This window comes from Physeter macrocephalus, chromosome 19 (genome assembly GCF_002837175.3).
Source record: "Physeter macrocephalus isolate SW-GA chromosome 19, ASM283717v5, whole genome shotgun sequence".
Lineage (NCBI taxonomy): Eukaryota > Metazoa > Chordata > Mammalia > Artiodactyla > Physeteridae > Physeter > Physeter macrocephalus.
This window is the reverse complement of record NC_041232.1, coordinates 44,756,630-44,783,954: the sequence shown is the minus strand read 5'-3', so window position 1 is coordinate 44,783,954 and position 27,325 is coordinate 44,756,630. Positions and strand designations below refer to the sequence as shown.

General features: G+C 34.4%; 2 protein-coding genes across 5 annotated transcripts in view; one reads left to right on the top strand and one right to left on the bottom strand.

The window, feature by feature from the left end:
- TRAPPC8 (trafficking protein particle complex subunit 8) overlaps positions 1-27,325 on the top strand; it is a 90,503-nt gene that overhangs the window by 6,247 nt on the left and 56,931 nt on the right. The window contains exons 1-10 of one of the 4 annotated variants that reach the window (XM_007130540.4): positions 659-747; positions 6,809-6,885; positions 10,160-10,249; positions 11,310-11,484; positions 13,571-13,724; positions 16,444-16,537; positions 17,159-17,418; positions 17,995-18,110; positions 18,829-18,979; positions 24,730-24,830. In XM_007130540.4, coding sequence (XP_007130602.1) covers positions 10,207-10,249; positions 11,310-11,484; positions 13,571-13,724; positions 16,444-16,537; positions 17,159-17,418; positions 17,995-18,110; positions 18,829-18,979; positions 24,730-24,830 — 1,094 coding nt within the window. In that variant the 5' untranslated portion in view covers positions 659-747; positions 6,809-6,885; positions 10,160-10,206. Of the gene's footprint in view, positions 1-552; positions 748-6,808; positions 6,886-10,159; positions 10,250-11,309; positions 11,485-13,570; positions 13,725-16,443; positions 16,538-17,158; positions 17,419-17,994; positions 18,111-18,828; positions 18,980-24,729; positions 24,831-27,325 lie in introns of those variants that run through there. The other 3 variants (XM_007130539.4, XM_007130538.4, XM_028479879.2) reach the window with 3 other exon arrangements.
- On the bottom strand, positions 20,982-21,719 carry LOC112064068 (small ubiquitin-related modifier 2-like). The gene is given in 2 exon segments (XM_024120566.2): positions 20,982-21,441; positions 21,702-21,719. Coding segments are annotated over 2 exon segments (285 nt in total). The 3' UTR covers positions 20,982-21,174.

The following is a 27,325-nucleotide window of genomic DNA, read 5'->3' as shown; positions in this document are numbered from 1 at the left end:
GGGCGCGAACCCGGTTCCCCTGCATCGGCAGGCGGACGCGCAACCACTGCGCCACCAGGGAAGCCCGCGCCATTGATTTTTATGATACTAGAATAGGGGCTGAGAATGCAGGCATCGCTATTGGAGAAGCAGAGGAAGCCTGCATGCAGCATTTAATTCCCTGTCTTCCCTTTTACTATTTTCAGTGTTGATACCATAGACCTCACACTGCCGTGGACCAGCCTTAGGGTGAGGTGAGAATTAGACATTTGGTATGGATGGTAGTTGGTCCCTGGCAACTCCAACATAAGAGGAAGGAAAGGACCTAGAGTAGAGTAGTTGTGAGCAGTAGCATTGCGGGAGAGGAAGGTTAGACTGTTTAGCTAGCCCTTTTGGTGATAATGGAATGTTGTAAGTCAGTTGTATTCTTGAAGACTGTTCCACTTGGAATTTCTGGTTTCCAAATTGAGCATCTTCTATAAACCATTAACTCAGTTTATTGTTGTTGTAATAGTTGGCCTGTTACATTTTGTATAGAAATAATTTCAAGTTTTTTTCTTTTTTCTTTTTAAGTTCATATGAGAGATCCCAATAATCAGCTTCACGTAATCAAAAACTTGAAGATAGCAGTAAGCAGCATTATCACCCAACCACCTCAGCCTGGAGCCATTCGGAAGCTTTTGAATGATGTTGTTTCTGGCAGTCAGCCTGCAGAAGGATTAGTAGCTAATGTGATTACGGCAGGAGATTACGACCTCAACATCAGTGGTATGTAATAAGGTTTATTATTATTTTTTAAATGACGTTTTCTTTTTATTAGAAAAGGTAATTCTATAACTTGGAGTCATTCAACACTTAAGTGCTTGCTGAGTGCTAGAGCCTGGAAATACAATGTTGAAAAAAAAGTCCTTGCTTTTAAGGAGGTTACAGTCAAGTAAGCAGGCAGCCATTCAAATAACTATGAATTATGTGATTTCACTTTACTTTTTCATAATGAAAAATTTTTTTTGTAGTTCTAATTGTAAAGTTAATACAAGCTCCTTGCGGGCAGGAACTTTGGCTCTTTATTTTATTCCTAGTATCTAAAGTAATGCCTAGATCATAAGCATAATAAATATTTCTTGAATGAAAGAACTAACAGTAGATAAAAAACAACTATTCTTTTGTGACATTAAGTAATACTATGATTACATAAAAAGCATTAAGTTTATTATATTTTTTATCTTGCTTAGTGCTAAGTGGAGGAAATGTTTATAATATATAAATAAATATTTGCTCTTAATCTGATTTTAATGGTAAATGTTTTCATAATAGGACTGGTAGGTAAAATTATGTAATACTATGTAAAGTGAGTTAGTGGTTGGTATGACTCTTTTCCAGTATGAAAAAGACTTAATGGGGAGACATGGGATAGATATTTAGAGGGGAAAGATTAAAAGTACATCATCTGGGAGTTCCATGGCAGTCCGGTGGTTAGGGTAGTGCGCTTCCACTGCAGGGGAGCACGGGTTCAATCTAAGATCCTGCATGCTGCATAGTGCAGCCAAAAAAAAAAAAAAGTACATCATCTAATTAGGATATTTTAGCAGCCTAATAAAATAATCTTCTTAGATCAGTATAACTCATAATCTATTACTTTAACACCTCCTAATTGTATATTTAAAGATTTTCCCAAACATACAAAGAGAAATTAAGTGGCGTGTCTTAAATCCTGAAGTTAGTTGGTTGCACTTGTATGGTTAGAAATATTTGTAGATTTATTTTGTTTAAATGTTTATAATTTTTCTTCTTTCTGTGTCATTTTAATTCCAGCAAGGTAAGTTACCTTAATAAGACTAAGTTTAGAAGATTATGGTTATCTTTGTAAATCAAAAGAATCCATTTTCAGGATACATATTTTAAGCAGTTCCTGGCATAACATGTTTTCAACATGAGGCAAAATTTGCAGATTTCTGGGAGAAAGCGGTGGAATTTGAACTATTTCTGTCATCAATGGAAAATTCATGTTGAGATGTGAAGGGCAATGAATCACGGGCCAGAGTTATCCAGTAGTTAATTGGATAACTTGAATAAGTCACTTATTCAGAATCAGTTTTATTCTCTGAAAACAGGAGGAATTGGCTAGATTACTTCTTAAGGCCTCTTCTAGACCTTTAATCCTGTGATTCTATTTCATAGGGACTTTAACATTTTTATTGTACATGAAACATACTTATTGATTTCCTACTGTATGCTTTGCATTGAGATACAGACATGAATGAGATGCTATATATAACTTCATATATTAGTCATATATCTGGTGAATAATTATAATACATTCGAATTTATAGTATCTTAAAATGACAGTATGTTGTAATAGAGATATGGCATATCCAATATGCCAAAGTGCTAAGGGGCACAGAGAGAAGGATTAACTATCATATTTTTAAAAAATTATCTTTTTCTATACTGAAAATATTTTCCTAACCTCCAAAGCTTATATACCTTTTACTTTAAAAAAAATTTAATTTATCAGAATGATATATACACAGAGACATAATGCTAAAAAGACTTGAGAGGAGCAAGCAACAGTTGGTCTGCTCTCTGCACCCCTGCCCCACCAACTCTTTTCTCTGGTATTCATTTCCTGTTTCTAAGTAATATTTTTATATGGCTATTTATGGCTTAATTAAAATTTTTATTTATTGATTTCTCATTATAATTGATGAAGATTTAGCTTAATTACTCCCCTTCCTCCATCTCCCTAATGCAGTTTTTATAGTTTTTGATTATACTCACTGTTTACAGTACTGTGACTGAGTATTCACTTCTTCACTGCTGAGCCGAATGTTGGGCTTTCAGTTCATTCTTATACAGCTCTTGTTTTTTTTTTTCAGTATTTAGTAATTGCCTTTTTAAAAACAACTTGCCCAGAGTTCTTTGTATTTTTTACTAGTCTCAAACTTCTAATAGCCTCTCACTCAGTAAGATTTTCCCCTTGACAGATTAATTTATGAGATAATCCATTTATTAAGATCTCCTTCCTGAAGTCTTCTCTTTCTACTCCAGGCATTCTCAATGGGGAATGATACCATCCCTCAATGGGGTGAAAATTTGGTACTTGGGGAGCAAAAATATTAGATATTATAATGGTTTGTGGCTCTCCAAAAGACCACAGTCTGTAAATGGATACACAGTATATCTAAGTAAGAATACTTTTAAGTATTCTTTGGGGAGAATGATCAATTAGAAAAATGTCTAAAAAGGCTCATGGGGGGAGATAATGAAATAAAAGTTTCAAAACACTGTTCTACTCAGTCGTGGTCTGGTTGCTTTCCAAGGCCTGCTCCACTGCTGCCTTTCTGGAGATTTCTTTCCCTTTTCTGTAGCCACTCATTCATATCTTTTTTGGTGTATTTTGTTGATTTGGTGAAGGACATCTCCAGCGGCTTCCTGAGAAATGTTGTGTGGAAGGTAAAATTTTTGAGGAATGAATGTCTGAAAAGGATATTAGTAAATTGTTGTTGGCTTCTTTTTAAGTCTTTAAGTTTTCTTCTATCCTATGCTTTTTCTTTCATTTGTATTATTTTTCAGTTTGTTTTGTTCTCTTTTTCATGTTGGAAACTTTCCTTAAATGTCTGGTGAGTCTTTGGCATTATTTTCTATTTCAAATTGAGGTATTATAACCCTGATTATATTTTATGCCCTGATTGGGCATAAAAAAGTTTGTCATCTTGTGGACTTCTTTATTGGGTGGTAAGGCTGTGAATAGGCTTGAGAGTTGTTCAGTTTTTATTACTCACAGTTCTTTTTTTTTTTGGCCGCACTGCGCAGCATGTGGGATCCCAGTTCCGCGACCAGGGATTGAACCAGCTCCCCCTGCATTGGAAGCGCGAAGTCTTAACCACTGGACCACCAAGGAAGTCCCTTCTCACTAAGAATTATTTGGGGCCATTTAATTATCTTTAGAGAAAGATTCTCAAATCCGATGTCTGGTTGCCTGTGTATTAGGGATTGGCGTATTTATTTTTTTATAGTCTATTAAAGCGGTTTGGTATAGATAGTTTATAGGAACAATGTGGTCATGATTTGGTTGTGAGAAATTTTATCTATTTATATTACTTACATTCTTAGGTCCCTGCCAACATCTCCACATAAGGAAAGATTCAGTGCCATTTGCCTTTAAAAGTGGGTGGAGGCATTACTATAGCTGAACTCCTTAGGCAGATTTTAAAAAAGAATTCCAAGTGGTTAGGACAAACTACAGAAGAAAACAGTTTCTTCAAGTTCTTTCCCTGCTACTTAAGTCACCTCCCTTTAGCTTTATTTTTATGTTGGTCTTGAAGACTGGGAATGTGATATGAAGGACTGAATTCATTTTAATAAAATTCTTTTATAACAGAATACTTCTCTTTGGAGATATGAGAGTGGTTTTATCCATTGTAAATAAGATTAATTCTCTGTTTGTCTAGAAATACGCTTCTAGTTTTTACCATTAATGTGAGTCGTCATATTTTTCACGCATTCTATTTATGAAATACATGTTAGATATTTACCTCATAGGCTTGGCTTAACAGTGCCATGTGTTCTTCATCAGATTGGTCAATTAAAGCTAGTGTTCCTTAGTACAGTAATTGGAAAGACACAATGATGGAATTGAAAGAATCTTCATTATATACAGTTATTTCCTGTGGTGGTCTGTTCCAGATTGTTTACACTCCACTCCTTGCCTATTATCTTTTTTTCCATTCAGCTACTACTATTAGCATTTCTGTCTAATTTTTCTAAAACGGAGATAACTTTTATCTATCCTATCATCTACTGTCTATCGTGTTTACTTTTTTTTTAAGGCAATTAAAAAATTTTTTTTAAATTTTATTATTTGGCTGCGTTGGGTCTTAGTTGCAGCACGTGGGATCTTTTGTTGTGGTGTGCAGGCTCAGTAGTTGCGCTGTGTGGGCTTAGTTGCCCCGTGACATGTGGTATCTTAGTTCCGCAACCAGGGATGGAACCCGCATCCCCTGCATTGGAAGGCAGATTCTTATCCACTGGACCACCAGGGAAGTCTCTATTGTGTTTCCTCTTTTTTTAAAAATATAAATTGCTTATTTATTTATTTATATTTGGCTGTGTTGAGTCTTTGTTGCTGCATTCGGACTTTCTCTAGTTGCGGCGAGCGGGGGTTACTCTTCGTTACGGTTTGCGGACTTCTTATTGCGGTGGCTTCTCTTGTTGCGGAGCATGGGCTCTAGGTGCGCGGGCTTCAGTAGTTGTGGTGCGCCAGCTCAGCAGTTGTGGTTCGCAGACTGTAGAGCGCAGGCTTAGTAGTTGTGGCGCATGAGCTTAGTTGCTCTGTGGCATGTGGGATCTTCCCGGACCAGGGCTCAAACCCATGTCCCCTGCATTGTCAGGTGGATTCTTAACCACTGCACCATCAGAGAAACTGGACATATAGCATTTTAGACTAACAGTGTCTAATAGAAATATGTAAGCCATTTACATTATTTTCAGTGTTCTGTAGCTACAATAAAGAATGTAAAAAGAGGGCATTCCCTGGTGGTCCAGTGTTTAGGACTCTGCGCTTTCACTGCCGAGCACCCAGGTTCAATCCCTGGTAGGCGAACTAGATCCCACAAGCTGCGCATTGTGGCCAAAAAAAAAAAACAATGTAAAAAGAAACTGGTGAAATTAATTTTAATAATATATTTCATTTATTTCCAGTTTATATATATATACACACACACAAAATATTATCATTTCAAATGTAATCAATGGAAAATTTTATTCTTTTTTTTGTATTGTCTTAGAAATCTTATGTGTATTTTACACCTATAGCACACCTCAGTCAGACAGGCTACATTTCAGGTGCCCACTAGCCACATGTGGCTAGTGGCTACCTACTTTATTGGACTCTGATGACAATGGTGAAATTGATCATATACAGAAATCCCAGTCTATGAGTCTTCAGATGACAATATCCAGGACAATTTTTCTCAAGCTCAAGAACTGAAGAGTGAACAATGTATTTCTAAAAACAAAAAGAAAATACAGTATTTTCATCCAGCTAATCACTAATTTAGCAGGAAAGACTTTACACAATATTTTGAGATAACCTAGACCATCCCATTTTGTTAAAGGACATGTGACCGTATTCTTTCATCTTTTATGATCGTGTAACAAAATTTACTTGATACTGTTTGTAAGTGGACAAATGCTGAAGGCAGGTATGTGTATGAAGGTAATCTGAAAGAATTAGATGATGTAGAAGGCTGTTTAGAAGACTAAAGAATGAAAACATTTTGCAGTGGTGGAGCAAATAAAATGACCTTTTTCTTTTCAGCGAATATGAGCCATCACATTTTTCTAAAATATTGCACCTTGACTATGCAAGTGCAAGAAGAACCAGAAGTAATGATAAACTAGAAGTTGTTAGGGATGTGTGTGAATCTGGAATTGGTATTTACATGATGGATGTGTTCTAGGTTTGTGCATGATAGTTGATGAACAGTTAGTTGTGTTCAAAAAATGTTGCCTAACTGAGGCATGTATCTTTAAAACGGGGAATATATGGAATACAATTTGAGTTTGCTTTACTAAAATTTATTAAAAAGTTTGTTATGGTTTTACTCTTAATTCTGTAAATAATTTGTAAAATGAATTAAAAATACAATAAAATACCAAGGGTCAGTTAGATCCAGATAGTAAATGCAGTGACTATTTTCCCTGATATACTGAGGGTTAAAAGGAATATAGTTTCAATAAAGGACAACCTGTTTTAAAAAGTCTTCTCCTGTGGTGTGTGAGAAATTTAATAATTGGGCATAAGTAATCATGACTCTCATCTCTTTAGAATACTTTGATTTTTGCTGATTTTTCTGAAAACACTTGATTAGAAATATTCTCTTCAAGGTTGTTGTTAAATACAAGGTTAGTATTTCTTAGCTCTTCATTTTATTTAAGATTTTTTGATTTGCAAAATGCTCATAAATTTTATATGAGTTCTGGTTATAGTTTGTTGGAGCTTTTGTAGTCTAAGATACTCTGAATTAAACCATATATTCTGATAATCACTGTGTTGTCAAGTATTTTTGACCTTGAGACTGTATTTTAAAGAATTAAATAATTATACAGCATCTAATTATCTGATTTCCTTACTTGAATATTTTCATTCTGAAATATACTAAGTTTTGGTACTACTGTTTATCTAAAGTTATAATCTTAAGTGACAACATAATGTGGAATTTGTAATATTTCTTAGTGCTTTTTTGTTTAGTCTGAATGGTGGTTTTCTGGTACTTTCAACTTTTGTGAATGATTAGAAAGGGAAAATATGTGATTTACAGGTGACATTTATGTTTAGGGTAGTCAGTCTTTTTCACTGGCAGATTTGGGATTTCTAATGATAGTATTTGGTTTCAGTAGAAGGAGGACCAGAGTTGCTCTAGGTCTAGCTCATTGCCGGCAACCCTTGTTAGATATGTATTGGAACACTAGTAACTCTGTGTCCGAAGCTACTGGCACTAAGAAGGGAACAAAGAAGAAATGGGGAGAGAGAGGGGGCTGCATTTTGTGAGTGTGAGTGTGAGTGTGAGTGGAGGATATAGAGCATTATGTTGTTTTTCAGCTCTTAGCTGCCTTCCTTACCCTTCTTATTACCAAGGGAAAAGTACATTCTGCATAGAGAAACTTGAACTGGTAGGATAACATGGTTACTGTTTCAATTCCAACCAGAGAACATGTAGAGATGGAAAGGAGTATGAGCAAAATACCGATTTCATCCCCAAATAAGTACAAGAGAATTTTTAAGGGAAGAGAATTGTCACTAAATGTTTGTCTTTTGTTAATATTAAAAAAAATAATAAACTATTATTTTTTTCTACTTTCTTCAAAAATGTCACTAGAAAAAGCAAAAAAGAAGGATGCCCTAGGCTTATTGACATGTAAGAAAAATAAAGGGGGACTTCTAGCCCTTCAAGGAAACATGTGGCTGAGGGAAAAACTTACCTCATCAACCTGAATGTGACCTACCTGAAGGATAAAACCCACTTCTGCCATATACATTTAGAAGATTTTCCTTTGCTCCTTATATTCTTTGTTTAGTACTGAGTGTTTTCTTGCACCATATTTAGAAAGTATTATTTCCGTTTAAGAACTCCTACATGTGTGTACTTGCTTTTTTTCTTTTTAATTTTAGTTATGTAGACATTTATATTGTTCCAAAATCAAAACTGTGAAACAAGGTACATTTACAGAGGTCTAGCTTCTGTTTAGGCCCTTCCCCTTTCTCATATGTTCTTTCTTCTTTCTCTTACACATGATGGCATTTGTTGGTGGCATTTATCCTTCTGTTATTTCTCTTTGACAGTATAAGCTAATACATGTGTGGCTTTCTGTATCTTCTTCCCTTTCACAAAAATGTACACTTTTCTGCTGTTGCCTTGTTTCACTTAATGTAACCTGGGAGCACTTCATAGTAATATATAGAGATTTTCCCCTTTCTCTTAAAGCTGCATAGTGCCTCCATTTAATGTCCCCCCCGATGGACATGTAGGTTTTCTAATCTTTTATTCCAGATAGTGTTGCAATGGATAGCTGTTTTGGAAGACCTAATTTGTTTATTCAGAACTCCCCAGCCCACCGTGAAACAAACCCCTTTTTATATGTCTACATATGTCTACAACTTACTGTTATTTGTTAATAATTTGTTAACGTTGCATCATTGAAGCAACAAACAAAAATAATCAAAGCTGATAAAGTCATTTCCCCCATCTGTGGAGATTCCTTCTTTAACCAAAATTTTCATTATCTAATCTTTATATTTTCTTGGCATTGGTATTAAATGAAAATTAATACTAATTTTCAAGATAGAAACTAATTTTGATTCATTTGGGGGGGAAGATATATTTACTGGTTGGTAAGAAAATTGCTTTCCTGTTTTAACAGACTAATCCTTGTCATTCATTCTCCGATTTTTGCCACTTTTCATATATATTGTACTATTTCTGGGAATGTTTTTCCTCTTTTATAGCAGTGAACATGAGATTTTTGTAATAGCCCTCCCTAAACAATATGTGAGTTATTCTCATAGGCATTTCTTGCAATTAAAGTTTTTTTGTATATATGGCACCAGGTTGGATATGCTATTTGGTCAAAATGAATAGCTTTTTTTCTTCAACCTTCCCAGTTGTTTAATGTAGTATTATAATGTAAACAGAAAATATACTTGCTGTGTTTTCAGTGATTCTAAGGATAAGACAAAAAAGTACACAAGGTTTTATAGTCAGCATAAGTAAATAGGAATGGAGTATCCTTTTAGTAAAACTGTGATTTAGATAATCTGCTTAAACCTAATGAAATGACTAAGTTTAACTAAATTCAAATTTTTAACGTTAGAATAGTTTTAATGTAAAATGCTTAGCATGGAGCAAGAGAGATTTGAGATTTTAAGAATCACATCATATACACGTATACAAAAAGTGAAAACACATGTCTTTGTATTTGATTATAAGGTAAGTATGCTTTGAAATTCCATTTGAAGAGGTTTAGTTGCTATCATACTCAAGTAATCAAATTATAAAGTAGGGTTTGTCAGCCTCACCACTGTTGACATTTTGAACAGATAATTCTTTGCTGGGGTCGGGGGGTGCTGTCTTGTTCTCCTCATTGTAGGCTGTACTGCATCATTCCATCATTCCTGACCTATTTCCCTAGATGCCAGTAGCACCCCCTCCCTATCCCTAGTTGTGACAGCTCACAGTATCTCCTGACATTGCCAAATGTTTCCTGGGGGTCACGATCACTCTTGGTTGAGAACCACTGTTCGGAAATAATACCATTTATGAAAAGGAGCTACTTAAGACAACATGACTAGTGGTAGGGATACAAAACTTTAGTTCTAAAATCTGATTATTCATGTAGGTAACATTGAAAGCATTAATAAGTAAGCTGTGGGATCATTGGGTAGGTTTGGGAATAGGTCAGTTTTATTTTTGCAAATATATAGACTGCCATGTATGAATATATTTGTGTGTATGGCTTATACACATACGTCACATATGTATCTTAAAGCAAAAGTGAAAAATGCTTGTGTATTGCTAGAAATGATGTTTCATACCTTTCAGGAATATGGACTTGAAATTTTGTCTGTTGTAAACTGATTCTACTGAGGAATTTTAACTGGTTTATTTATTGTTAATTTTAGCTACTACTCCATGGTTTGAGTCTTACAGAGAGACCTTTCTTCAGTCGATGCCAGCATCAGATCATGAATTTCTGAACCACTATTTAGCATGTATCCTTTGACTTTTATGTTCTCTTAAAATCAAATGTTTTGGAAGTTATTAATCTCAGGAAGAGTTATATGAAGGCAAAATTGTTGAGAGGGTATAGAGGTGGAGAAATTATTTTTTATTGATGATGCTACAAGTTTTATTGCTGTCTTTGTTAAATGGCATCCTAGATACAAGACTGGTGTAACTAATTTTTGATTAAAAAATAAGAATACTAAGGGCTTGCTTATTTTTCTTTATCACCCAACTTGAATATTTCATGCTTAATATGTTTTTAAGGTATTTTAGAAAGAAAAAATGTAAACTGTCGGTGTTAACTGCTTTTGCTGATTGCCTCAGAATTAATTGCTTATGCAAAAGCTCATATTTAAAAAGAGTTATCGGGCTTCCCTGGTGGCGCAGTGGTTGCGTGTCTGCCTGCCGATGCAGGGGAACCGGGTTTGCGCCCCGATCTGGGAGGATCCCACATGCCGCGGAGCGGCTGGGCCCGTGAGCCATGGCCGCTGAGCCTGCGCGTCCGGAGCCTGTGCTCCGCAACGGGAGGGGCCACAGCAGAGAGAGGCCCGCATAACACAGACACAGACACACACACACACACACACACACACACACACACAAAAGAGTTATCCATTTTTTTAGGAATCTATTATATAGCTATTAACCTACTTTGACACTTATGACTTTCATTTTCTTAATGCAGTTACAGTGAAAAGTTGAGATGGGATAGAATATGAAATCACAGTGACATGGAATGGAGAGAAGCAAGATTCAGCAGAATTTTTCATTATGTTGATAGTTGCACAATTTTCATATTGTCCATTTTCATGGATTTCCTTATTACATATATAAATGATCTAAAAAACTACCAACAAAATAGCTTTACTATTTAGAACCTTGAATTACTTAGAAATGTTGAAGAAATTATCAGTGTTTTATGCTTGCAGGAAAACCTGTAAAATCAGATTTTTTTTAGCTCAAAAAATATCTCCCTAAAGTTTATATTAATAGGATAATATTTATTATTAAGTGATAAGTGATAATTACCTTAATATGATTTACAAGGTATGTTGGTGACATCGTCTAGTGAAGCTGAACCTATGGAACAGTTTTCAAAGTTGTCACAAGAACAGCATCGAATTCAGCACAACAATGATTATTCCTACCCCAAGTGGTTTATACCAAATACACTTAAATATTATGTACTTTTACATGATGTAAGTGCAGGAGATGAACAGAGGTAAGCTTTTTTATTTTTTAAATAATTTTCTGTTAAATGAGTTAATGTTAATTTGGACATGGCTTAAGTTTTTGATATATTTTTCATCCAAGAAAGTAAAAATTCATTAATAGAACATTTAACTATATCTCTTATTTGGAGTTATATTCAACAGCTACATCATTTTATGTTAGATTTCATATGCTTACCCAAAATTTTATTTCAATGTATATTTCTATTGTAATCTTTGTTCACAAGTGCTTGCCATTTTATACCTATAGGTCTTCACTGTTATTTCTTACTTTGTATATTATTATTTCTCATTTTTTCTCTTTTCTCTTTCCCAGTTTTCCTCTGACTTTTCACTTCCTGGCTGATAGGCACTGCTTTTTTCACTCTTCACTTTCTCATCACTTTATATTTTTAGCCTTGATGTTTTTCATAGTCTGAGAAACATCCAAGCACTTCTTTCTTATGTTCTCTTTAATGTTCATTATTAGTGATTTGCCATAGTCCTTTTATCTTTGGGATAAGAGAATAGATATCTTTAAAGATGAGTTCTTGAAAAATAAGATAATATTAAAACAATTTTACTTTTGTGGCTTTGCAGTTTATTTTGAATTTTGGTTCAAGATGTGGATCAAATTAATCTTTTGTTTCAAACTGTTATACTGATATCTCAATGCTGTTTAGGATATGCAATTAAATAATTATTTCTTGCCCTTGTTATGAGCACAAACCATCATTTTAAAATAAATTTTCCTCTGTAAGACCACAGAATTGTTCTGAGGGTTACTAATCTTTAGGATTTTTTTGACATCATAAACAATCTGTAGCCTATTGGATAAAGTGTACTCTATAAATAGAAATAATTTGAACTGGCTATTAAAATTAGTTTCTATCATTTGATTGTGGTATGTATTTTCCATATTGGATGGTTATAGCTAGGATATTTAAGTGATAATTGTAGTATTAGATCAGTGGTTCTTATGCTTAGCAGTGTCATTGGTAAAGCAAGTAGATATTTATTTTATTGTACTTGAGTGTATATACATACACATATACTTACATCTGTGTTTATACAAATTTATAACTATTTTATTTATCCAGCCTTAATTTTATAGTGTGTAATATGATTCAATTATTTGTTAGGCTTGTTATTTGTATAGTATTAGCTTCTGCATTTGAATGTGATATAGGATTATCCATGTGCTTTTTGGCACCAGATGGCTGATAGGTTAAAAAAACAAAGCTATGTAAATTAGGTTAGCTCTATGTACCAAAATTTCATTTTCCTTCAGAATGTACTGTTTGATTCTTAGGCTGACTTATCATTTGAATTATCTTGTCTCCCACTAACTATCAAGTCTAGTTAACTAAAAGTAAGAAAATCAAATGCTTTTTGTTGTATCTGAGATTAGCTCATGGATCCAGCTATTACAAATTTTGCAAGAAAAAGGGTGGATTTTTATATAATAAATATTTTGGCTGCTTTTTTTGCATTTTTCTCTTTTTTTTTCCCTCTGAACTGCGTCCCTTTGGAGACAGCTAAGGGAAGGGTAAACTGTAGCAGTGAAAGATGATTTTTTTGGGGGGTGCTATACTTTTTTATGTTAGCACTTACATTTTTTGATAAATGTCTGTTCTCTAAGAATTTTGCAAACTTGTATTTCCTGAAGACAAGTTCACATAGTTGAAAGAGTTTCTGATCTATAAGTTTGAAGCCACTATTTGGAAATTCACAGTACATACTAGCAAATGGAAGGCTCTGAGGTAGTCTGCTGCAAAAGAAACTGGTTGGCTTGCTTACTGTAGTTCCCCAAACTAGTTTGACCACCAAAACTTTCTGTTTGACTAACATAAGAGTATCTTGCAAAATTTTATTCCATGACGCATACTTTGGTAACTGTGCTTTAAGGTGATAACCAAGCTAGCTAAATTTCAGTTAGGATCATGAACTTTTAGTTTTTTAAATTATTCTACCTCTAACTTTTTGTTCTGTCTTTTTTGGGGACTATTTTTTCATGGTTTTTGTATTATTTTAATATCTATTATTGCCTAAGGTCTGCTCCCCATTGGCTACAAACTTTTCCATTTTTTATTTTAGAGCTGAATCAATTTATGAAGAAATGAAACAGAAATATGGAACTCAGGGTTGCTATTTACTTAAAATTAATTCTCGAACACCTAATCGAGCGTCAGATGAACAGATACCAGATCCTTGGAGTCAGTATCTCCAGAAAAATAGTATTCAAAACCAGGTATATGTAAAAAACAACAATGAAGCAAACCACAAAAGCTGTATTTCAGTTTTATGGTTAATGGTATCACTGTAGAATTTGTAGAATTACTAATAGTTATTTTGTGGAATCTGGCTAGTTTTGATCCATCAGTATGTGAGCTCTTAAGTCAGTTCAGAAGCTGTTTTTAACTAACTGCAGTAATCCCTTATGTGTATACCTTTCAGGTATATAATATCAGTGTTAATTGATTGTTTTCTTAAAAGATGAAAAGTGGGGACTTCACTGGCAGTCCAGTGGTTAAAACTCCACACTTCCACTGCAGGGGGCATGGGTTTTGATCCCTGCTCCGGTAACTAAGATCCCATCCTGCATGATGCGCGGTGCAGCCAAAAAAAAAAAAAGAGAGAGAAAAAAAACGGTGAAAAGTGAATTATACGTTAAGAATTGAATTAGATTGACTAAACATGTAGAGAATAGAATTTTTGGCTTGTACATTTAATTCATTATGAATGCTTACAGTCAATTCTTTATTATCCACATGCTCTGGGGTTGCCTTCCTTCATTTTCAACATGCTGTTCTTATGGCCACCTTTTGGAGCTCATACTTTTTAGGTGGGTGGGCTTTTTTCCCTAACTTTCCTCTGATTTTCTTCTCTTTTGAATTTCCAGGAAGTTTTGTTTCTTCCTAATCAACTCCTCTAATACAGAGTTCTAGACTACTGTTAATTGTTGTCTGTTGGCTAATGCGTGTAGGAGTAAGGTTTCACATTCTGTCCAACTTTTAAGGTAGAATTTTATGCCACTTGGTAGTGGTCAAATGCCAAGTTCCTATGCTTAGTTCAGATAATCAAGAGTTGACTGTTTTTTGTTTAGAAAGAGGATTTCTTAAGTAAATGGAAAATATATTTTGTACACTTAAACTGCATTATGTACTTGATGTGATATTATTATAAGAAATATGAATTAGGAAGTTCATGTAGTTTTTGATGTTCTAATATAAATATTGTTTAATAATCTGTTTATTTGCCTTTTCTGTCTTATATATGGAATTTTTAATCCAGTTTTACTCACTTTAATATTGAGATGATTGTTGACCTTCTTTAAGATAATGCTGGGGAAAGCTGTCTGAGAGAAAAGAACCAGTTGGATGTGGAGGAACTTTTTTTTTTTTTTTTTTTTTTGTGGTATGCGGGCCTCCCTCTGTTGTGGCCTCTCCCGTTGCGGAGCACAGGCTCCGGACGCGCAGGCTCAGCGGCCATGGCTCACGGGCCCAGCCGCTCCGCGGCATGTGGGATCCTCCCAGACCGGGACGCGAACCCGGTTCCCCTGCATCGGCAGGCGGACGTGCAACCACTGCGCCACCAGGGAAGCCCTTGGAGGAACTTTAAATGGTGTTTCAGGGCCACACTCAGAATAGGAATAGTATTGAAATATTCAATTCAGAATCCAGCCGTCTTAGGTTGGGAAAGGGAACATAATAAGTCAGATTGTCCAGTTGGAGAACTTTTAATAGAAGACAGAGCTATAGAAATTCTACAGCTTAGAATCCTAGAAGCCTGGGATTGAAGGATAGTTTAAAGGTTGTCAAATCCAACCCCTGTTCTAATGCTTTAATTTCCTTTAAACCTATAAATGACCTCATCTAGTAAAAGTACTCATTGTCTTCTCAGGTGACCTGTTCCAAGTCTGAGCAGCTTGAGGATCAACCAGAATTTTTCTCCCTTTGCTTGTACTCAATCCTATAGGAACCATATCAGTTTTCCATTAAGACAACTTTCAAATTATAGAAGATAGCTCTCATGTCTTTTAAAATATTTTTCTAGGCTAACTATACTGGTTTTTCAACTCTTTCTTAAATGTTGTTTTTAGATTGTTTCTTGTCCTGATCACATTATTCTTATTAAGTTCTAGTCTATATATTTTTCTCAAAGTCTGGCACTCAGAATAATACCTCATAGTATTAGTGGTCTCATGGAGTAGCCTGGGTATTTTTAAAGTTTTTTTTGTTGGCTGAAATCAGTGCCCTTTTTACAAGTAAACGTTGCATTGGATATTTTTCCAAAACACTTCTGTGTATTCAGAATGCACTCCAACCTATTAATGCTGCATCTGTGATCCAGGAGATTCCATACCATCCTTTTTTTTTTTTACCCCTGCTTGACTCTAGTAGTCCATCTGTCTTGCCATTATTCCTTACATAGATACATAAACAGGTATTCATATAAGCATGTGCATGTCACATATAAACAGAAAAACTGAGATAGAAGTAACTTAAATTCAGAAGAATTAGGATAGTAGGTTGCATGTGAAACAGAATTTAAGAATATAGTAGGTGTGGATTGAAGTGATAGAATATGATACATGGAAGAAGTTAAGAATTTGGAGGGGGCTTCCCTGGTGGCGCAGTGGTTGCGCGTCCGCCTGCCGATGCAGGGGAACCGGGTTCGCGCCCCGGTCTGGGAGGATCCCGCATGCCGCGGAGCGGCTGGGCCCGCGAGCCGTGGCCGCTGAGCCTGCGCGTCCGGAGCCTGTGCTCCGCAACGGGAGAGGCCACAGCAGAGGGAGGCCCGCATACCAAAAAAAAAAAAAAAAAAAAAAAAAAGAATTTGGAGGATTGGAAGAAAAGAGTTGCTGTAGTAAAAAAAAATGAGATTTACCATAGTTGTTGATGAATTTGATGGTATCTTAAACATGATTAAATATAACCATTAATGCTGTTTAAATTTTATTTTGATAGGAATCATATGAAGATGGCCCTTGTACTATAACTTCAAATAAGAATTCTGATAGTAACTTGCTTTCATTGGATGGATTAGATAACGAAGTCAAAGGTCTTGATATACTTTCTCTAAGTTTCTCTTTTGATTGAAAATATGCACTGTTTTTAAATCTTTATACATAAAAGATGGGGGAATTTTCATGATGAAAAAAGATAATGGACAGGTTAGCTTTTCCTCTGAAGATTTTATTGAGTTATTGGAGTTTGATGTTTTTTGACATTTAAAAATTTGTTTTTTAAGAGTAATATATCAGGCTTCATAAAAAATTTTTTTGGTAGAAAACAAGGGAAGATATTATGTGTAGCATTAATTATTCCTCCAATTCACATGATTTTGAGAGCTTTATTTTTGTATTTTAAATTACAGTTTCGATAGTGATAGCTTTAAAAATTTTTTGTTATAATTTTTCTTATTGGTTAGTTGTGCTATTTAAAAATAATTTTTTATATTTTAACATTTTTCTTCATTTCTTTACATGAATTAAAAAATTTCTATTACATGTAACAGGTATTAACCCAAGTCCTAAAATTTTAGGGGGAAAACTTTAATGTTATTGTTTTAGATTTCTTAAGACATACAGAAAGATAAACGGTTCCAACATTCTTTCTTTTCTTTAGTAATATCACAATTTTCTGTTGTTTTCTGAGAGTGAAAGAAAGATCTGTTTTTCAGTAGACGGCTTACCAAACAACTTTAGAACTCACCCGCTTCAATTGGACCCATCTGGTGACTCTCCTAACAGCATTGATGGCCCAAATCATGTAAAATCTGCTTCATCATTACATGAAACAAAGAAAGCAAATGCTGGAATTATTCATGGTGCATGTTTAACCCTTACTGATCATGATAGAATTCGACAGTTTATACAGGAGTTCACATTTCGGGGCCTCTTGCCACATATAGAGAAAACAATTCGGCAATTAAATGATCAGGTAAGATTAAATTATTTGCACTCGTATTTTTAAAAATTTCAGTAAATAGTAAACTTGAGAATATAGTAGTATAAGGTATTTAAAGAATTTAAGTTTTTCTTTTAAAAATAGACCAATATTAGGGTTTATTTTTTTATTTTTATTTTTTTCGGTATGCGGGCCTCTCACTGTTGTGGCCTCTCCCGTTGCGGAGCGCAGGCTCCGGACGCACAGGCTCAGTGACCATGGCTCACGGGCCCAGCCGCTCCGCGGCATGTGGGATCTTCCCCGACCGGGGCACGAACCCGTGTCCCCTGCATCGGCAGGCGGATTCTCAACCACTGCGCCACCAGGGAAGCCCTAGGGTTTATTAACATTACTATCAGTGATGAAATTCTGTTAAATCCTAGAAGAGGCTTATTTATTTTCACTAGGGATTTCATCAGCATTTTGGACAGTTTTCTTTAAATCAATGTTGTTAAAATGCACATTTGCTCACTCTTAAAACTTTTTAGTTATTTAGAATTTTTTCTTTTGTATGTAAAAGAAAAATATTAAATTCTTATATTTGTCAATATGTTTAATCTTTTTTCTTAGCTAATATCAAGAAAAGGTTTGAGTCGATCTCTATTTTCTGCAACTAAAAAATGGTTTAGTGGCAGTAAAGTTCCAGAAAAGAGCATTAATGAGCTAAAAAATACATCTGGATTGCTGTGAGTAAAATATTATTGTTTTTAGTTTTCCTGTATTTAACTCTGATTAGTGTTTGACTGTATAATGTTCTGCAAAAAAAGACTGTCTCTTTAGTTTCTTAGTTTCATATTGGTCAAAGCTGGGGTAGATAAGAATAGTGACCATAAGTAAATTATATTAAATTAAAAAACTGTAAGTAATTGGATATCTAAAAATAAACAAGATAATAAGGGGGGTCACTTTATTTTAGGTCTGTTTTCCTATTTGTAAAAAGATGGAGTTAGATTAAGTATTTATTAATAACTATATTAAAGTATTGAGGTCTAATAATTCTAAGACATGGCATATATTTAGAAATTTTGTTTAATATAAAATCCTGTTTTAGGGGAAAATAAAATCCATTTTAGATTTTCTTTTTTTTTTCTGCTGTACATAAAGGTGAGTCACATGGAATTGATCATTTATTTACTTCATAATTTGACAATAGAGAAAATGCTTGCCCCCTGTTGAGAAGTTCTCAGTATAGGGATACAAATTATATAAATAAGGATGTAACTATCTGTTTCCGAATATCTTTGAGAAATGACACTCTCTCCTTGGAGGTAGAATTCTTATCAAACAGGATCAGTTTTTCTCATGTTTTGGACAGTTGGGCATCTTTTTACACATTTTATAATATTTAATGGTTTAAAGGTCATAAATTGTAAATTCCTTTCTTAACTTAATTTGTATTTACAGGTATCCACCAGAAGCTCCAGAGCTTCAAATCAGGAAAATGGCTGACTTATGTTTTTTGGTGCAGCATTATGATTTGGCTTACAGTTGCTATCATACTGCAAAGAAAGATTTTCTTAATGATCAAGCAATGCTTTATGCAGCTGGTGCCTTGGTTGGTATTCTGTAGTATTGTAATTTCTTCCTTCTGCTACCATAAATGACTTAGAAATTTTTATTTATGAAATGGCAAGCAAAATACCTAGGGATAAGTTGCACTCAAATAACATACAATGCTTTATAGGTTTTGAATTCATTTATGATAACTTGATGAATTTTTCTTAAACTAGTGCATTCAAACATGGTCATATGTGAGGGTTTCTTAGATTTGATTAGTACTTTCTATTTAATTTGAATTACAGTTTTCACTGTATTCAGAGTATAAAAACTGTTTTTTTAGAAGACGCTTTTTGATCTCTTAAAATGATTTAAAATTGTTTGAAATTTTTTTTCTGATCTAAGACTATATATTGGTTAAGAACATGTACTTTTGGTGTGAGACAGACTTTCATACATTGGGGAAAAACTTGTTAAATCCACTTTTAGGACGAATAAACGTTTTTCTGCAACAGTTTTTAAAATAGAAAATAAAATACAGAAATAATTTAATTATCTAAAAAAAAGAGTTAATTATCTAAAAACTGAGATATGATTAAAGCCTTTAACCTGACAGACTATATAAGTTCCATGACAGTATGAGCCATATCTGTTTCAGAATACCTCTGTATCCTCACCACCCAGCAGTGTCCGCTCAAAAATTTACTGAAGAAGCTGAATGAAAATATGTGATTTTCACGTGAAAAAAGTTTCTACAGCTCTGAAACGTCATGTTTTCGTAACTAGTTTATATTTTAACTAATATACATAATGATATACATAGGGGTCTATATTATACAAAAAAATCTAATCTAGATTATATATATGGTATAATATATAAAAATACATCATATTTGCTACATATGAACTATATATACTGCATATATATACATCAATAAAAGTGTACTAAGAAAAAAAATCCTGTAAGAAAAATAGGCCCCAATTCTAAGTTATTTTCTAATTTCATTCTACAAGAAATTACAAATCAATATACACACAAACCGACAATTTCTAAGGATACAGTGAGAACATTCAGAATGATCACCCCAAGTTACTGCACAATCTTCAGTAATCAACCATTCAATCATTTCTTATAGTCTACAATAATGGATTAATACATTTCACAAAGACTTTCATCAAGAACTGGAGTGATCTAGTTAACCTTCAGCTAGTTATGACAAATTTAACTACAGAAAAACCATATTTCTCCAAGAATTCCTATTACTGGTTTCACCGTGATAGATCTTTTAACTTTATAGTTAAAATAACTAAGTATCTTCTTAATTATCATTGAAAAAGCCAGGCAATATAGTCTGTTATCAGTTAGCTACTATTTGACTGGTAAGTAGGAAAGCGATATCAGTACAAATAAAATTCATCTTAGGCAAGTTATTGAACATCTTTAAGCCTTAGTTTTCTCATCTGTAAAATGGGAATCCTAATGGCATAGGGTTAGATAAGGTATAAGGTTTGTAAAGTGCCTAGCACACCATCTTATATATATAATAAGCTGTCAGTAAGCATTGGCTATGTTAGTTTTTGTAATCAGTGTAAAACCTAGGTGTTTCAGAAAGAATTTTCTATGTTTGTTGCCTTATAACCTTTTAATGTAATTGAAAAGTTGTCATAAATATATAATCTGCTTTCTGTGCTTAGAAAAGAGTAAACTAGCACTGTTACTTTCTACAGTCTATTTATTTAAACAAGAAGTGTATTTAAATGACACTTAAGTTGAAGGAAAAACTATAGGGTTCATTTCTTTTAGAGTAATATATCCCTATTTAAAGACAGATTGCCCTACATATAGCTATGTACAAAAAAGGTATAAAATTGTCCTTGATTTTACAATGATAAATGAAAAACATTAAAATTCTCCAATTCTCCTTGCAACAAGATATGCAAGGATTTTTATGTTGTTTTTTTTTTTTTTTTGTTAAACAGTGAGAGCAAAATAACTTGCTGAGTATACTATCTCCATTTGATGTTGATCAAAACATACCATTGGCCATTTAGTTAAAAAAAATGTAAAATGCTTGTGCACATACACCAGTTACTTTATGTACAGTAAAGGAATGGGGAAGGGGAAAATGAAAGAGTAGAGAAACTATATTGTAGTAGTCAGGATGTGGTGGAACCAAGTTGCAGTTTTCTAATTGAGGAAGTCTTCGTGGTCTGGAGGAACAGAATTCTGAAGTAAAGTAGCAGGTTCCCTTTTTAGTAGATACCTCCTCTCTGCTGCTGAAACACATCAATTGTATCTTCAGCCTCCATTTCCAACTGTGCAGGTGTGTCTGTTTCATTGATTGGCTACCCATCAAATCAGAATCTGATCTGCCTCATTGACAACCCCTGTTGTTCATAATAGGCTTTCATTAGTTTACTAAGTGGTGTATGCCTCTTAAACTGCACCTTAGAACCATCCTGCCCCACCACCCTCAAATTTATATGATCGTTGTTCTTAGTCTTGACTCCTTCCTTCCGCTTTCGTTGGCCATGGCGAGCGCTGGAGTCTCCTCAGCTGCCTTTTCACAAACCAGGTCTGCCCTGTATGGGCACACAAGCAGCGCAGAAGGAGGAGCGGCAGCCCTGGAGGAGGAAGAGGGCCTGCGCCCCTCGTGAGCTCCCTCCCCCACACCCTGCGTGCCTACATAATCTTTTTAAAAACACGCAAGCTATAAACAAAAGTGGAAGAATAAAAATACATAAGAACTCTACTTCATTGATAATTGTTGTGTAGATACTTGTTTGATAACTGCCATCTTTATTGCATTTATTTTAATACTATGTCTATAAAAATAAGGTGATTTTAAAATGTAAAACTAAAATAGCAAAATTACATTACTATTCTTTTTTATTTCTTAGTATTTTTTTTTTTTTTTTTTTTTTTTCGGTACGCGGGCCTCTCACTGTTGTGGCCTCTCCCGTTGCGGAGCACAGGCTCCGGACGCGCAGGCTCAGCGGCCATGGCTCACGGGCCCAGCCGCTCCGCGGCATATGGGATCTTCCCCGACCGGGGCACGAGCCCGTGTCCCCTGCATCGGCAGGCGGACTCTCAACCACTGCGCCACCAGGGAAGCCTGATTTCTTAGTATTTTTAATTTTAAAAAGTCAGCTAACTTTTAAAAAACCTTCAGGAACTGAAAATATGTTACCTTTATGAGTAAGAGTGTTTGAAAAATTTTGTGAATTGTCGTTGGCTAGACAGTCTCTGGTCTTATAGTCATCTAATATGAGCTAATATAAAATCACAAGCACTTAAATGTTATTTCATCATTTATAAGTTTATAATTTCAAAATTGTACACAATGCATCTGCAAATTGAAAGTTTGGTAAAATCTTAGAAAAGTATGACAAAAACTTGCTATGAGTTTATGGTACTTAAGCTTTTTTATTTCTATCTGCAGTCTGATAAATACTGCATTTAAATCATTTAGATGGAGGCATATTAGCAGCAGCTATATGAGAGAAGGTAGTTTAACACTGGAAAATAAAGGCATAGCTGCTGTAGCATAATATATGCATGCCTAAAAATCTTTGTAGTCTAGAATAGCTGCCCTAAAAATAATAGGCCTTAGAGAAAAATAGGGCTGGGAGAGTCTCATAAAACCTATGTATATTTGTAACCAGAGCCTAAAATGTTTGTGTGAGGCAGGTTAGCATGGCAGGAGGTTATCTCAGGAATAAAATAAGTACACAAAAACAATATGTGAACACTGGGGTGGGGAGGAGGAACTTGTAACCAGTGTAATTGCCATGAAGATGAGCATGGAAGGAAGCGCAGCCTGCCTTGACCCAAGAACTGTGCAAGGCTGGGAGCGTATGTCTCTAGAGAGGCCCCCTCCAGCCCCCCAACAACACACAGATACGAAGTGTAGGCATTCATTTTGTATTTTCTTAAAATACAGATTAAAAAAGCTCCTGCTTGAGCAACAGCTAAGCTCAGAGCTTTTTCCTTTCCTGCTGAAGGTTATAATTCTATATTTGCTATATTTGATCCTGTTGCATAAGAAAAACTATTTTTGAATGAATAAAAATTTCATTTGAACTGATATCTCTTTCCTCTTTACCAGTCACAGAGTAGCTAACTGATAACAGACTATATTGCCTGGCTTTTTCGATGGTAATTAAGAAGATACTTAGTTATTTTAACTATAAAGTTAAAAGATATATTACGGTGAAACCAATAATAGGAATTCTTGGAGAAATATGGTTTTTCTGTAGTTAAATTTGTCATAACTAGCTGAAGGTTAAGTAGATCACTCCAGTTCTTGATGAAAGTCTTTGTGAAATGTATTAATCCATTATTGTAGACTATAAGAAATGATTGAATGGTTGATTATTGAAGATTGTGCAGTAACTTGGGGTGATCATTCTGAATGTTCTCACTGTATCCTTAGAAATTGTCAGTTTGTGTGTATGTTGATTTGTAATTTCTTGTAGAATGAAATTAGAAAATAACTTAGAATTGGGGCCTATTTTTCTTACAGGATTTTTTTTCTTAGTACACTTTTATTGATGTATATATATGCAGTATATATAGTTCATATGTAGCAAATATATGTTTTTATGTAATATTATACCATATATATAACATATATTAGATTTTTTTGTATAATATAGACCCCTATGTATATCATTATGTATATTAGTTAAAATATAAACTAGTTAAGAAAACATGACGTTTCAGAGCTGTAGAAACTTTTTTCACGTGAAAATCGCATATTTTCATTCAGCTTCTTCAGTAAATTTTTGAGCGGACACTGCTGGGTGGTGAGGATACAGAGGTATTCTGAAACAGATATGGTTCATACTGTCATGGAACTTATATAGTCTGTCAGGTTAAAGGCTTTAATCATATCTCAGTTTTTAGATAATTAACTCTTTTTTTTAGATAATTAAATTATTTCTGTATTTTATTTTCTATTTTGAAAACTGTTGCAGAAAAACGTTTATTCGTCCTAAAAGTGGATTGGCATTAACAAGTTTTTCCCCAGTGTATGAAAGTTTCATTTATTTCTAATTAAATTTTTATTAAAACTTGCTCTATATGAGACCACAAGTATGGACATAATAGAATATTTTACTAAGAAGCCAAAACCTTCATTCTCATCTTCATTTCAAAATTCTTTAGCACTATTGTATATTATTTGAATTATTAACAATGGAATGGGTTTTTAAAATGAAATAGGTCCTAGAAAATTGACAGTAGTGTAGGTCTCAGAAATGGTGTCTGTGCCTTCTGTATGATATAGGATATAAACTATAGAGTGTGTAAGTAGCTGAAAAGATACATAGTGTAAGCTGTTGTGAGCTCTGTTTTCAAATTTTGAAGCCAGTACATTGGAAAGAGATGTACTTTATTTTGTTTCTGTCTGTATGGTTCTGTCATTGGTCTGTTCTTTAGCCATTAAGGAATAGGGAATAACGAGGAGGAGGTGGTAGCAGAAATCTTAAGCTGGGCTCACATGGTAGTTATATATACCATGACTGAAAGTGTAGTTATATATATACCATGACTGAAATTGTTTACTAGGTCTTCTTGAAAAAACTCATTTAAATACTGAATGACAGACTTTGGAATTTGACTAGAGAATTTTGAAACTAAAAGCATGTAAATATATTTTCCAAGTCTGTGTTAGGCTATCAGATTTATTATGTGGATACATAAAAAAACTCAGCAAACTTCATTCCAATTTTTAAACTTCCTGAATGCTAAACTACAAGAATATTCTCCTTTTGAAATACTATAAATAATGTCTTTTCCTCTAGGAAATGGCAGCAGTGTCAGCGTTCCTTCAGCCAGGAGCACCCAGGCCATACCCTGCACATTATATGGATACAGCAATCCAGACATACAGGGATATCTGCAAGTAGGTGACTAGAATATTTATGTTCTATCCATTTAGAGGTAAATTTGACATTTATATGGTTATTAGATATAAATGGTTCTTTGTTTTTTATGCTTTAAACTTAAATAAGCTCCCAAATCAAGTTAATATAGTCATAGATAAGATGAGATGATCTTTTAAAACTAGGGTTTTACTACATTTTACTTTCCTTTCCAGTTTTGTTTGGATATGTGGTTAGGAATTTGTTATATGTAATGTTGAGGTTATTTGTTCTATTGAGGGTGATTTATATTTTGGGGACATCTCTAACTTTAGCTACTGTTAAGCCAGGAGTTAGCTAGTTTGAACTTTCCTTGTTAAATAGGCAAACAGAGTTAAATAATGGTCCAGGGAAGAAAATGAGAAATGTTTTGTACACATAGTGAGTTCTGTTGAAACTCCATGGGAGTTAGAACTCACCACCTGTAAAGGAGACTATGAACTGGTCCAGAGAAGGTGTCATGGTATGTTTGAGGAATATACCTTGAAAGAAAGGTTGGTTGGGAGTTGATAGCCATAAAGACATTTCAGTAATTGTGATTGGCAGGAACAATGTTTTGGATACAGCGTTACTGCTGAAAAGGAATAGAGCCCTGGCTAGGTTAGAGGGTTTGTATATATGGAAAGGTGTTTTGAGAGAAATCAGCGTGGGGGAGCATTAATTCTCATTTATTATTATTTTTAAGCTGTAGTTAAGATTTATGTAGTAGTAAATGGGGTAGTTACTGAATATTTGAGTAGAACCTTGACATAATAAAAGTTATTTTTCAGAAAGATTAATATGATTTTTCTATGTAGAATGGATGGCTTAGAGTCAGAGACACAAAGGCAGTTTTGTGTCCTATAATGTTGAAGTAGAAGTAATAGTCATAGCAATGTATTTACAACACAACGCTAGTAGTAATGATTAACATTTTATTTAGTGCTCAGCATTTACCACTATGCCAAGGTAATTTACATGCTCATTTAATCTTTACAACAAGCCTATGAAATGGTGGATACTATTTTTATTCCATTTGATAGACAAGGAGATTGAAACTTAAAGAGTTTAACTTGCCCAAGGGTATGCAGTTAGTAAATGGTGGAGCCAGTATCAAATCCTGCCCTTTGTATAGAATACTTTGTATAATCTGTTTGAGAATATATTTGGAGTTTCTGGCAGGAGAAACAGCCTTCTGTGAAAGAGGAACCTTTGAAGGATTCCGAAAAAGAGAGATTCAAAAGGTAGAACTATGAGAATGAGGCATTAAGGAAGCCAGAGCAGTAAAGTCCTTTCCCTGAAAAGATTTTCCTTGTCTTCATGAAGCACAGAGCTTTTGGAGAGATGCACGTGGAGTGGTACAAAAGAAAAGTGAAAATACCAGTTGACCCAGATAGCCAAATAAGCTCTGGCAATCCAGTTTTGTCCTCCTGTTCATAGCAGACTATATGCTTTTTCTAAATACATACTTAACTGACATGCATTTACCTTGTCTTTTTTCTAAGTTACCATAATTGGTAAGGTTTATCAACAGTTTAATAGGTATTTTGGGAAAATTAGAAAATACTACATTAGTTATACATATCAATTTTAAGAAGCTCCCTGGTCTCAGAAATATTAAAATGTAAATAAATTTTCTTAAGTACAGGAAATACAATATTACTTTTGCAGTGCCCTTATAATGCCAGGCTCCACTTTTTAACTGATGCAATCCTGTTTATCTTTATACATTTCTTTTTTGAAGCTTTCCCTTCCCTCCTTTATCTCCCCAAATCATAATAAGAATCAATGGTACCCTGTTCATTATCTGTTTTATGTCAGTTTCTGCTTTTAGATAGGGATTGTGTCATAGAAACACTTGAATCTTTAGTAATTCCACTGCCTGACACAAATGACTTTTTTAAATCTCGCTTTAATAAACAAATTAATATAAAGTCCTGAACTTGGTAGCCTTGTGACTTCATAGCTGATCACAAGGGGAAATATCCGAGGATAAAAATAAAACAATTGTGTTAAGATTTGTAAAGTTTACTTAAGAAGATTTAAGAACTGAGCATATTTGAGCATATTGTATTATGTGAGTAGGTACTGGCAAGGAGGAGTTAGTCTTTTGTGTTCATTAAAACATTCTCAGATATTCATAAATACCAACCCTCTAAAAAAAATCATGATTTGTAGAAAGTTTTTGGCAGATCACTACAGTAATTTTGAAAGTAGTGAACTGTATTTTTAAAATATCACTGTTCAGAATGACCTTCAAGTTAGTAATCTTTGGTTGTAATTTTAAGGTCAAGTGGTATTCCTTTTTTTTTTTTTTTTTTTTTTTTTGGTGGTACGCGGGCCTCTCCCGTTGTGGAGCACAGGCTCCGGACGCGCTGGCTCAGCGGCCATGGCTCACGGGCCTAGCCACTCCACGGCATGTGGGATCTTCCCGGACTGGGGCACGAACCCGTGTCCCCTGCATCGGCAGGCGGACTCTCAACCACTGCGCCACCAG